The following is a 13,668-nucleotide window of genomic DNA, read 5'->3' on the forward strand; positions in this document are numbered from 1 at the left end:
CAAGCAAAACTACTGGATGGAATCAGTTAATGGAAAAATAAAAAACAGAAACCTCTGCTTACAAATACTGATGCTATAGAGAGATCAGTTTACCACTACACATGAAGTCCAGACTTCTTCAGCAAACCTCCGGTAGAAAGCTGAAGCCAGGCATGAAAAATTATCAGACCCATTTACATTTGCTGAAAAACAATCTTATTTCTTTGGCTAAAATCCAACTTTACAGACATTCTGATGTGGTCTAGAGAATTCGAGAATGTATGTCAAAAGTCTGATTTTTATCAGCTGTTAATCCCATCTCTTTCCCATGGATTATATTTTGCATCATGTAAATATCGTGGTGGAGATGGGGATTGACTGACGAGTGAAATTACTTCCATTCTGTAAATGTTGGTGTTTCCCAAGACAGTATTTTCTGTCTCCTTTGGGGAGTTAATATGCTCTCATGACTCGGTTTCTGATGGGGATGGCTCCCGTCTCTCTCCTGCCTGTGTCTCTATGGGCTTCACAGCTCCGTGTCTACCTTTAATATCTCTGCTTGCGTCATGTCTTCATGTTCACAAATCCAGAAGCTCAACTAAACTAAATCCCCAGACACTCCCTCAACTGACTCTAAAAATGTAAATAAATAAATGAAACTGATTTTCCATATTAGTCCCACTTGTCAATTCATGGTGAAACCAGAAGCCCAGTTAATGACCGAATACAAGCACTTCTGTCCCCTGTTTATCCTGGAATCCAAACAACCGCTTCCCATCTCAGCAGCCAAGGTCATGTCCTTCTCCCTCTTGGGTCCCTTCAGCAGTCTCCTAATTCTCACCGGTAGAAAAAAATGTGAATTCTCAGTAAAGAGATGGATGCGTCTCTTTACTTAAAGGCATGCGGACCGCCTCTGCTTCATGTATCTTCTTGTTTCTCTGGTAACACTGTCCCGATTAAATGTGATGACCCTGATTCCACTTGCTAATAATAGTCCTGAAACAGAGGTGGTGATGCCTGCTTGCTGGCCACGATTTTCACCTCCCAGCTTACCTCCATGGTGGCTCAGAAGATGAAGAATCTGCCGGCAATGCGGGAGACTCAGGTTCAGTCCCTGGGTTGGGAAGATCCCCTGGAGGAGGAAATGGCAACCCACTCATGGACAGAGAAGCCTGGTAGGCTACAGCTTATGGGGTCGCAGAGATTAGACTCAGCTGAGCGACCTTCACTTCAGATACTTCATAATTATATTGTATTCTCATCTTAAACTTAGCACCAGTCTTAAACTTTAGGAGCAAATATCTGCTTTAGTAGCTGTTCCATATTTAAAATGCCCAGGAAGCCTTGATCCTCTGCAGACCTTGTCCCCAGACGCCCCATCTCCGGCCAGCATCACACCAGAGGCAGAGTTCACAGAGCATCAGGTCAGTAGTCCCTGGAGCCGTGATTCTCAAACTTGACCGTGAACTAGGATCAGCTAGGGGGCAAGTTCAAAATGCAGATTGCCGGGCCCCGCCCCTCTAAACGATGATCAGAAAGGACGGGCTGGAGGACTTCCTTGGTGATCCAGTGAATCTACCTCCTAATGCAGGGGACACAGGTTCAATCCCTGGTTAGGGAAGACCCCCCCCCATGCCACAGAATAACTAAGCCTGTGGGCCACAAGTACTGAGCCTGTGAGCTTGAGCCTGCAAGTTGCAACTGCTGAGCGCACTGAACTACTTAAGCCTTGGTGCCTAGAACCGTGCTCCGCAACACGAGAGGCCACCGCGGGGAGGAGTCCTCCCTGCTCCACGCAACTGGAGAAAGGCCCTGCATAGCAATAAAGACCTAGAGCAGCACCAAAAGTAATAATAAATAAGTAAATCTTAGAAAAAAAGGTCTGGGTGGGGTCCAAGGCGTGTGCGTGTTTATTCGACACCAGAGAGTGTGGTCCATGAGTCCCAGACACACTGTGGGTGCTCACGCTACGGACACGCTGCAGGTCCTCAGTGGATCAGCCGCCGAGTGGGTGCTCCCACGGCACATCTCCTGGACCTCACACAGCCCTCCTCCTGCGTGCCAACGTCTGGAGGTGGACTGGGACCACAGACTTGGAGAGTCAGGACCTCGTACTGGAAGACGCCAGGCTAACCACATGGCGTTGCTGATAAAAGAACCTGCCTGCCAAGGCAGATTTAGAGACACAGGTCAGGTCAGAAAGATCCCCTGGAGGAGGGCACGGCAGCCCACGCCAGTACTCTTGCCTGGAGAATCCCCACGGACAGGGGAACCTGGCGGGATGCAGTCCATGGGGTTGCAGAATGTGGATACGACTGAAGTGACTCGGTATGGACACGCTGGAAGAGCCCACACCTTCTTCACCCAGGCTGTAAGCCCGCCGCTCTTGCTTTAACTCAGGGAATTAAGACCAGAGATGCTGGCTGGAGCTGTCTCCTCGGAGCTCACTCACCTTTGCACCGCAGTTTTCCTTGGCGATTAGCCAAGCCTGAGCTTGACAACCTCCAGTTGGGAAGACCGTGTGTGTGGTCTGGCCTTTTGTAAACTTTTCTCTGTGGACCCAAGAGCCCAGGAACCTTGATGGATAGTGATTCACACCCAGGGTGAAAGTTGTATACCCCTGTTTTTATATACGGCGAACATAATTCATCTTTCAGGGACATGAACTGCATTTACCTGCTATTGAGCTACAGCGAGTACATCCAAAAAAGGAGCACGCGCGACTGCAGCTCCCAGCTTACGCTGTCCTCCCAGCCTGGCGTCCACAGCAATGCGTTCAGATGAGTGTGCTAACTGCTGAAACGTGGGGGAAAGAATCCGTTGCCTTTGAGCCATTTTACTCAACAGAATCATTCGAAAGGAAACCTTTGACTACATGACAATTTCCTTAAAGATTCGTAGGGGGCCCTGTGCATATACAGTTCTTTGTTACATGCGTGAGGGACGCTGTCACTTACAGCATGAATCCTAAGAGGAAAAAGAAGAAGAAAAACTAGTCTGAGTTTCAATTATGTAAAGACAGAGGGCGGAAAAGAGCATTTAACCTGGCCTCTGTCTTTTGTGACTTTCAGGCTTTCTCTCCTTTCATCCCGTAAGTAATAAACCAGCAGAAAGGGGAAGGGCGGGGCTGAAATCAGAGCCCCAGGGCTGAGTGACCTGGAAAGACCCACGCCTGAAGCCTGCTTCCTGCCATCCAGCAGCACCTGCTCTTCCCCTCCCGAGTGGCCCAGCTAAGCTAGAACAGCCTTGTCTGTCCCCCCAAAAAGACACACTTAGAGAGCTAAAGCAGTGTTCCCATTGCCACAAAATAATGAAGTTCACCTGCTTCAAGATTCATCGATTTTATATGAAGCAAAACCTTTTGCCCAGTCCATGCTTTCTACAGGCATCGAACCGCCCTCCTTGAGTGTCTGCACATGCATGGATTTTGTTCAGTACCTTTTCCATGTAACTTTGCCAGTTGGAGTCTCTGACTGGCAAGTTTTGAGCTTTTGTTTTGGTGGGAGACCTCTAGCTTTTTCTCTAACTATCCAAATACAATCAGGATGCCATTCATGAGACGTCTAGAGTGTAGGATCTTGTGTTAATGACATCAACATACTCTCTTAGCTTCCCCTGAAGCTCAGTTGGTAAAGAATCTGCCTGCAATGCAGGAGACCCAGATTCAATTCCTGGGTCAGGAAGATCCCATGAAGAAGGAAATGGCAACCCACTCTAGGATTCTTGCCTGGGAAATCTCATGCACAGAGGAGCCTGGTGGGCTACAGTCCATGGGGTCACAAGAGTCGGACATAAGGGAGTGACTTAACCACCAACATAATCTTAAATAAAAACAGGCAGCATGATTTTGTGCTGAAAACATCTATTTCTGCTTTATTGACTATGCCAAAGCCTTTGATTGTGTGGATCACAATAAACTGTGGAAAATTCTGAAAGAGATGGAAATATCCGACCACCTGATCTGCCTCTTGAGAAATTTGTATGCAGGTCAGGAAGCAACAGTTAGAACTGGACATGGGACAACAGACTGGTTCCAAATAGGAAAAGGAGTACGTCAAGGCTGTATATTGTCACCCTGTTTATTTAACTTATATGCAGAGTACATCATGAGAAATGCTGGACTGGAAGAAACACAAGCTGGAATCAAGATTGCCGGGAGAAATATCAATAACCTCAGATATGCAGATGACACCACCCTTATGGCAGAAAGTGAAGAACAACTCAAAAGCCTCTTGATGAAAGTGAAAGTGGAGAGTGAAAAAGTTGGCTTAAAGCTCAACATTCAGAAAACAAAGATCATGGCATCCGGTCCCATCACTTCATGGGAAATAGATGGGGAAACAGTGGAAACAGTGTCAGACTTTATTTTTCTGGGCTCCAAAATCACTGCAGATGGTGACTGCTGCCATGAAATTAAAAGACGCTTACTCCTTGGAAGGAAAGTTATGACCCACCTAGATAGCATATTCAAAAGCAGAGACATTACTTTGCCAACAAAGGTCCGTCTAGTCAAGGCTATGGTTTCTCCAGTGGTCATGTATGGATGTGAGAGTTGGACTGTGAAGAAGGCTGAGTGCTGAAGAATTGATGCTTTTGAACTGTGGTGTTGGAGAAGACTCTTGAGAGTCCCTTGGACTGCAAGGAGATCCAACCAGTCCATTCTGAAGGAGATCAGCCCTGGGATTTCTTTGGAAGGACTGATGCTAAAGCTGAAGCTCCAGTACTTTGGCCACCTCATGCAAAGAGTTGACTCATTGGAAAAGACTCTGATGCTGGGAGGGATTGGGGGCAGGAGGAGAAGGAGACGACAGAGGATGAGATGGCTGGATGGCATCACTGACTCGATGGACGTGAATCTGAGTGAACTCCGGGAGTTGGTGATGGACAGGGAGGCCTGGCGTGCTGTGATTCATGGGGTTGCAAAGAGTCGGAAACGACTGACTGATCTGATCTGATCTGATCTGATGGTCACTATAACAAAAACTTTTTGTTCATTTCATTGACTATTTAATGAATCTGCCCAAAGGACAAGGCACTTTGTTGCTGCAGAGGCAGAGCTGAACAATCCGTAGTCGCTCCCTCCAGAAACAAGAGAAGGCCCCTCAGAAAACAAGGTGTAACAGGAGCAAAGACAGATGACGAATGTTTTTAGAGACAGTCGTTCACTTGTGTGTGTTGTGTGTGTGTGTGTGTGTGTGTGTTCAATCCAGAATCATCAGATTCCTCTGAAAAGCAGAAGTTAGAGTTATAGATTGCGACTGTAGAGAGGAGGACCCAACACTGCAGGGTCATCTCTGGGATGTTAAATAACCTGCCAAACACCCACCAAATGACCCACCAAATACCCTGCTAAATAACCTGCCATCTACCCAAAGACGTAGATGCCTTAGCTGGGTGTCGGGAGTCTCGGGCGCCACTGCCTCTAATACAGGAGGGCGTGCAGGAGCCACGCTCCGGGTTGAGGTTTCTCAACCCCAATCCGATAGCATCTGGGGCAGATACTCTTCACTGTGGAGCTTCCAGGGCAGTGTAGGGTGTTTGCAGCATTCCGGTCCTTCCCACCCCTCAGCTGTGACAAACAGATGTCTCCAGGCACTGGTTAGGGTCAATGTCACCCCTGGGTGAGAACCACCGCTCTAGATGATATAGAAATTTGCTTGTATTCAACAACATGTAATATATAACATAGCTCACATTCTGACACTGGTAAGCCATGTTTTGGCCTAGGACCAAACTGGGTAGTAATTATAGAAGTGTCTGAAAGTTATTTATTTGTCTGGCTTTACCGCTTAGCTCAGCTGGTGCTAGTGGGAAAGAATCTACCTGCCAGTGCAGGAGACACAAGAGATGCAGGTTTGATCCCTGGGTCGGGAAGATCCCCTGGAGGAGGGCATGGACACCCACTCTAGTATTCCTGCCTGGAGAATCCCATGGACAGAGGAACCTGGCAGACTACGGTCCATGGGGTCACAAAGAGTCGGACATGACTGCCTGACTGAGCATGACTTACTTTCACTTCAGTTCAGTCGCTGAGTCGTGTCTGATTCTTTGCGACCCCATGGACTGCAGCACACCAGGCCTCCCTGTCCATCACCAACTCCCAGAGCTTGCTCAAACTCATGTCCATCGAATCGGTGATGCCGTCCAACCATCTCGTCCTCTGTCGTCCCCTTCTCCTCCCACCTTGAATCTTTCCCAGCATCATAAAGACTTACTTTACTCAATATGGTAATTTTTAGATTTGTCCATGTTGCTGTAAATGGTATTATTTCATTCTTTTTGTGACTGGGTAGTGTTCCATTACCATGCCTTCTTTATCCATTCCTCTATCGATGTACATGCAGGTTGCTTCTGTGTCCTGGCTGTCGTATGGCAAATAGTGCTGCCATGAACATTGGGGTGCACGTCTCTTTCCGAATTAGAGTTTTCTCTGGATATACGCTCAGGAGTGGGATTGCAGGATCACACAGTAGCTCTACTTTTAGTTTTTAATGCAGAAGCCATCCCGTTTCTCGTCCTGAGGTGACACTTGCTTCCTTCCCAAGGTGTTGTGAAGCCTTTCTAACTTGGGTTAGAGAGTTTTCTGAGCAGGTGAGAGTTTTTGAAACCAAAGGGACCACAGTGGATGTGAATCAGCGCCATTTTCTCCAACACTGGAGGAGGACTCTGCCCATCCGAACAGGAGAGGCATCCCTGACTCAATGTGCAGAGGAGAGCCTGGGAAGGAGAGCTTTGAACTTGCTTGGAGTGAAAACTTTATGACCTGAAGACACTGCTCTTATGAATAATTTAAAACTGTCACTGAGTCAAGTTGTTCTTTAAAGAAAATTACTTTCATGGTCATGTTTAACCATTAGTAATGATGCTACTTTCTTTTATTATAGGTAATGTATGAAGCTGTTGGAGCAATTGAAAAAAATAAAGACTCCCTTTCACAGAATCTTCTATTTGTAATGAAAAGTAAGTTTCCCTCCTCTTTGGTTAAAATGCCACCCATTCTTTATGTCCCTGTCTCTGAACATGGTCCTGTAAAATATGCCACCAGCTAAGGATAATTGAAATATCTTTTGCATTCTAATGCCCAGAATAATAAGGAATGGATCTTGCCATGCTATACTTTGGTTACAATTTAATTTGGAGTCTAGTAGAAACCATAATTTAACTAAGCTTTTAGCAGATAGAAATATAAAACACCTTTCCCACTCTGGCGGTGTGAATATAAAAAAGCTCTTCTGTGCGGACTGATGAAGATGAATATGGTTTCCAGAGTTATTTAGGCCACAGCAGGGTGAATTCCATTACTTAAGATGACTCAGGAGTACACCGAAGGCTGGTATTTTATTCTCATGCACTTTCAGATATAAAGAGCTGATGTTTATAAAGTAAAATGAGAGTACAAGTTTATATATACACACACACATGCATATATGTATATACCAATATAGATTTATACGCAACAGCTACTTAGTGAACCTTAGTACTTTATATACATATATTTATATATATATATATATATATATATATAAGCCTATAGTATATGTAAAATGATGTACTGTATTTATATAGAGTATAATTATATACATAGATGCCCATATACAGATCTATATATATTACATATAAATTCTACCCCCTCTAGTAATTATTTTATTAATAGCACTTCTGCAGTGATTCACATTTTCCTAATAACCTCTTCAAAGAATTAAAATGTATCATCTTTTGTGCTTTAAGTTGCTCTAAATGAGGTGAAACCATTTATCATTCCTGGGAAAAGAAGCATATGATAGCCTTTCATGAAATAGCTGGATGCCTTTGAGCTGGAAACAAGACATCCATATCACTTCTGGCTTGAGGAACATCGTTACCTTAAATCAAGTAGCAGAGTTGCAATATATTGCTTTTCATGGAGAATGACTCCACTTGCCTCTCGGGATGTATGGTTATTGAGTTCTCTTAAAGGCTGAGGCTAACAGTACAAGCATGGACTTGGAATAATACCGTGTAGAAAGAAAAGAGTGAGATAATTGAGCTTATGATCACTGGAAATACCTTCCTTCTGGTTTTCAAATATTTGGACTTTCATTTATAACATACTTCAGTTTAATCCATATATTTTATGAAGGTCTAGTGTACAGCATGTTTTCAAAGTTGGCACAAGAATATGTATTTAGAATGAAAACAAGATAGCTTGTGTTATTGTAATTCTGCTTATCTTAATAGAGGCCTTATATTTTAAAGTTACTCTTTTGTGTATGCTGCCTGACAAGTGCCAAGAGAAAACAGGTGAACCTTATTTTAAATATTTTAGACTATAGATACATCTGAACATGAGCATAAAGTTTACAATGTGTCCTTATATGTTCATACAAGAGGTGGCAAGCACTTTCTGCAAAGGGTTAGAGAATAAATATTTCATGCTTTGCAAGCCGTAAGTTCAGTGTTACTGCGACTCAGCTCTGCTACGATAAGGAGGAAGTGGCTACAGACAATACATATGGATGTGGCTGTGTTCCAATAAAACTTTATTTACAAAAACAGGCAAGGGGCTGGGTTTGGCACCCAAGCCACAGTGGCTCACCCATTCTGTCATACGAGCAAAGAGGATTGAGATAGCAAACAGTTATTAAAAAAAAGTGTAGTTTACAGATAACAGTAATGTTTCCAGACACCTTGCTGAGAACTTTGCTTACAGCACCTGATTTGTATCCTGTTATCCAAAAGCTCTGCCTGAGGAAGGAGGTGGGGTCTGTGGCAGGATCCTCGCCAACCTGGCTGGGTCTCTGAGACCCTGCCCAGTGTAGACTGGGAGCTGGGTGACAACCGCTTAAACAGAAAATAAGCATGGGTCCCTCTGGGCACCTGAGCTGAGAAGTCAGGTCCACTGGACTCCAAAAGATGCAGAGAAGTTAAAATCCAGACTCTTCAGTCTGCTCAGAAGTAGAGGAAAGCTATTTACCGCCGATGATGCTGCTGGAGGTTCTGCATTCCTGCTTACAGACCTTGGGCACCTCAGTTAGCTCATCCCCTTTTCCTGGCAGGAAGGCGCCCAGAGTGTTGTGTGGAGACCCCGGCAAGGGGTGCTTCTCATTGCCGCTTGTGCATATGGGGACCTGCAGGAAAATGCCTGCAGCAGGTGACTCCTAGAAATAGAGTAGGGAGGCCAGAGCTGGCTCTTCTCCAAGGGCTTCCTCCCCAGGTTCTTAGGCGCGGCACCAAGGCCGAAAGTCTCAGTGCACGCACCCCGCCTGTCCCACGATGACGTGTCTCCATCACAGGGAAAGGCTTCTCCACTTGACCTTCACGCTGTCCCAGCCTGCGATCCAGAGAAGGGACAGACACCGTCAGTTATGTGTTTCCGTTCATAGTTACTTCTAGTGTTGAGGGGCTTAGTAAAGACATTTCCCCAATTATGGGAATGACTTGCTGCACTGTTTTATGCGTGGTTCCATTCATCCACAGACTAGTTATAAATATAAATAATATTTTTAATTTAGCTAAACAGGTCGTGGCATTGTATGTTTACTGTTTCACTGTTGTTTTGAAACAATTTCAGACTTAAAGAAAAGTCGCAAAATTAGTACAAAGAATTCCCATATGCTCTTTTCCCAGACTGACTTTTTTCATCTTCTTCCTCTTTTTCTCTCTTGCTGTCTACTTCCCATCTGTGTGTGTGTGTCTTGCACATGCTCTGAACCACAGGAGAATGGCCAAATGTCTTTCTGCCCAAATCCTTTGGTCCCTATCCGGAGACCAAGGACATGACCTCCATAACCCCAGGAAATGACCAGACTATTAAATATTGATATGGCTGCTGCTGCTAAGTCGCTTCAGTCGTGTCCGACTCTGTGTGACCCCATAGACGGCAGCCCACCAGGCTCCCCCATCCCTGGGATTCTCCAGGCAAGAACACTGGATCAGACTATTAAATATTGATATGGCACCAGTATCTAATTCAGAGTTCAAATAACACTTTCCTGATTATCCCACAAATCTCTTTCAGAATGATTTTCCCCCCAATTCAGGATCATTTGTGAGTTTACTTGCCACTTCTCAGTAGTCTTCTTTAATCTGGGACCCTTCCTCAGCTTTTCTTCTTGACATTAATGTTTTAAAAAGTGGAAGACCAGTTTTTGAAGAATGTCCCTCAATGTGGGCTTGTTTGCTATCTCCTCACGTTGGAATCAGTCTCCACCTTCTTGGCAGGAGCCCCACGGAGGTGACGATGCCTCCTTCTTAGCATATTGTGTTCCAAAGCTCATGGTGACCTTCAACTTGATCACTCTGTCCTTCAGAGCTCCCTAACGTCACTGTTTTCGGTTTGTAACTGATAAGTCATTTCTAAAGAAGTGTTTGTCACAAGCTTTCACCCGTTAGTTTTGACTGAGGCAATGATTGTTGCCTACATCAGTGATTGCTCTTTTGATTACAAAAGTGTGATTTTTATAACCCCCATCTTCAGCAATGACATCCTGCTATAAGAACTCTCCTTTCTAATAATTCATCCATCCATCTGTTCATTCATTATCAGTATGGACTCACGAATTGTTATTTTATTTAAGGGACACAATCCATTACTGTCATTATTTTGATACTAAAATTGCCCAAGACTTAGCCAATGAGAACCCCTCCAAGCTGGTTCTTGTGTTCTTTTGACAGGTTCTCTTGTCCTTTTTTAGCACTGTTTTACATTCTGGCTTTCCAAAATATTCTAAGATCCTCTACCTTGCCTCACATCCTAAACTAGCCACTTACCCAAGATGCCTTATTTTATGAACGAATAGTATTAAGAAACTTAGAAATGGGGGCAGGCTGAGCTCATTGCAACTGGAGTCTTACTGCTTATAGACCCTTTCAGAACTAGAAAATTTAAAATATACATATAGATTTTATACACACACACATATATAAAACTGTATATTAAAAATCATGAGTTTATTGTGATTCCCAAAACTCCAACCCATAACCACAAAGCTCCTGTTTACCTTCCGGTAATCCATAATTGTGTCTTCGCTTCTCTGTCCCTTCTCCTGCCTCACTGGTTTGTTTGTTTGTTTGTTTTAATTCTTGCAGTGACTTTTCACTGAATGCACTGCTATACAGTAGCTGGGCAAGTGAAATAATCTGAGTGTGGAAATGGTAGAAACTAAACCACTTTGCTTCTGCCATTGCTGACTGTCCAGTGGGCTAAGACTGATCCCAAACAGTGTATGTACGTTACATCACCCTTCAGTCTTGTAGGAACCCACAAAGTAGATACTCAGTGGTTATTTTATAGAAAAGGAAATTGAGGCTTAAACACTTCCTGTATACAGCTGTAAGTAACACGGGAAGCTTGCCTTCTAGGTGCTTAACTGACAGACATGGTTCTCACTTGACTGTTCAGATTTGCCACCAAAACTCCATTCATTCATGCACCCTTTTCTCCCTGAGGTGTCAGGAAACACATATGGACCCAGGATTACTAGAATTTTTGTAACCCGACATCTAAAAGTTATCAGCTTGCTTTCACGTTTGCAGCCTAACTGGATCAGAAAAAGAGGCACCTCTTCCCCAACAGCAGAGATGGCCGAGTGAGTCAGGGGCTCCCCCGATGTCTGCAGACGCCCTGAGAGCTTCCTCCTGGGGCTGTGGGCTCCTGGCAGTTGTTTTCCTGGAACGGAGAGCTGATAATGGAAACCATAAGTCTTCATGGCTTGGTCAAGTGCCCTGAGGTCTTAGGTCCGAGCAGGTCCGATCTGGTTCTGGATGTTAGGAGAGCAGCGAGTGCCCCTCAATTTGAAAGCGAAGGTTTCAGGGCACAGGACGAGGGCAGGAGAGCTTGGGATCCAGACTCTGGGTGGAGGGCAAAGAAAGTCAGAATTCATCAAACAGTGTGATGAGTAGTGGGGAAAATGAAAACAAAGAGGACAGAAGGAAACGTCGATTCCCTCCCCGCACGCTTTCGTGGTGAGAGCGCTAGGATGAGGGCTAGCTTAATGCTTGCGTAAATTACGATTCTAACGCCACTTACGGTGTTCATTTGTTTATTTCCTAGCTAGTGAAAACGTCGTCATCAACCATTTGTTCCAGTCCAAACTGTCACAAACAGGAGCCCTCGTATCTTCCTCTCCTTCTTTTAAATTCAGAGGACATAAATCTGCCCGGCTCAGTAAGAGAATGACAGCATCTTCAATGATGGGAGAAAACAGGAATTATCTAGAACTTAGTAAGGTAGGAGTTTTTATGATTCGCGTCCGGTTGTTTTTAAATTTGCTCAGCACATTTGCTGCTTCTTTTAAAGAACAAAAAATGTACAGTCCTCTATGCTAATGGAAAGAAATTGGTATTTTAATTTAACAAAATTAACAGAAAGACTGCTTACCCAAAGTATAACCCTTGGAGAGAGGACGGTATGAGAGCATGCAGTGGAGTGAAAACTTGATAGTAAATACAGGATTAGTCACTTTATTGGTTGTCTTTGCAACATCCTTTTTAAGTCTCATCTCTGCGACTGTGTTTTTAATGAATGGGAGGTAACTTCAGGGACAGAAGGTTTAAAGGGAATACACTAGCTACTTTATTCCGTTGCCATTAGTCACTTCAGAGGTTTTAGGTCTCTAAACAATAAATTGTAGTTTCTCACACAGACATCGTGTATTTTTCAGGTCCTGGAGTGTTTCACTGTGTGTTTTGTAGATTTTTAATTTATTTCTGCATTACGCTAATTTTTTAATGTGTATTCGTTCCACACCCGTGAGGTTGTACTTACAACCTAAAGATTTTGATGATTTGTAAAAATAGAACAAAAAATTCAGTGAAGAGTTGTTTCAGACTGAAATGTATTGAGTTTATGAATTCAGTGCCAGTTTGTTTTGCTTGCCTTTACAAAAACTTTAAAAGACGAGAAGTATGGTTGGGAAGGGGTCCAAGATGATCCATTTTAGAAATTCAGTCATTGTAGCCTGCTGGAATGCATTTTTGCTTACCAATTAAAATAAAAGCATGATTAAAATCAGCTCTATTACAGAAGAGTGGCAGAAATGTGTACAGCCTATTAGAAATGTGTGTGTGTGTTTAGCCAGTAGACCCTAGAGTTACGAATCTTTTGATATAGCTGTTACATAACTGGAGGATCACAGGAATTCCATCTCACTGCGTATTAAAATGGCATCTTTTACATAAAAAAGACAAAGAGTTCCCCTTTGTAAGGAAGATCTCTATTCCTGGGGGTTTCACTGAAACTTCTGGCCCCTGCTTTCTCAATCATCCTGGAAATCATGAGCAAGAAATCACCACACACCTCCAAACTGTAATTTTTAACCTTAATTATTAAACATTACCAGGCAGAGATGCCATTAGTCTTTCCCCTAAAGGACTGCAAAAGCGAGATAATTCACAGCCGTTCCTCCACCCAGAAAGGGAAATAGAGTGTTCAATTTCACCGGATGAAGATTTATTTATTATGATTTTTCCTTAAGTGTTCCATCCTTCACTTCCCTCTGAGGGTCCTCACCCCTGCACACCCACCCCTGTGACCAGGGGGCTGCTCTCTACCCACCCTTCAACTGAGCATCACGCCCAGCTTTGTGTTTATAGAAAACAGGCTGATCTTCGACCAGTCACTTCATTTTCCCTTCCCTTGTCAGTTGCACTTGATCATTCCAGCTTGACACTTCATCCTAATGGGAGGAAATGAGCTACTGCCTTGATAGC

The 13,668-nt window shown here is 44.0% G+C and overlaps 1 protein-coding gene across 1 annotated transcript in view; it reads left to right on the plus strand.

The window, feature by feature from the left end:
• Positions 1 to 13,668, plus strand: part of MYO16 (myosin XVI) — a 518,261-nt gene that overhangs the window by 366,709 nt on the left and 137,884 nt on the right. The window contains exons 24-25 of the mRNA XM_055543007.1: positions 6,864 to 6,939; positions 12,011 to 12,186. Coding sequence (XP_055398982.1) covers positions 6,864 to 6,939; positions 12,011 to 12,186 — 252 coding nt within the window. The remainder of the gene's footprint in view (positions 1 to 6,863; positions 6,940 to 12,010; positions 12,187 to 13,668) is intronic.

Source organism: Bubalus kerabau, chromosome 12, assembly GCF_029407905.1.
Source record: "Bubalus kerabau isolate K-KA32 ecotype Philippines breed swamp buffalo chromosome 12, PCC_UOA_SB_1v2, whole genome shotgun sequence".
NCBI lineage: Eukaryota > Metazoa > Chordata > Mammalia > Artiodactyla > Bovidae > Bubalus > Bubalus kerabau.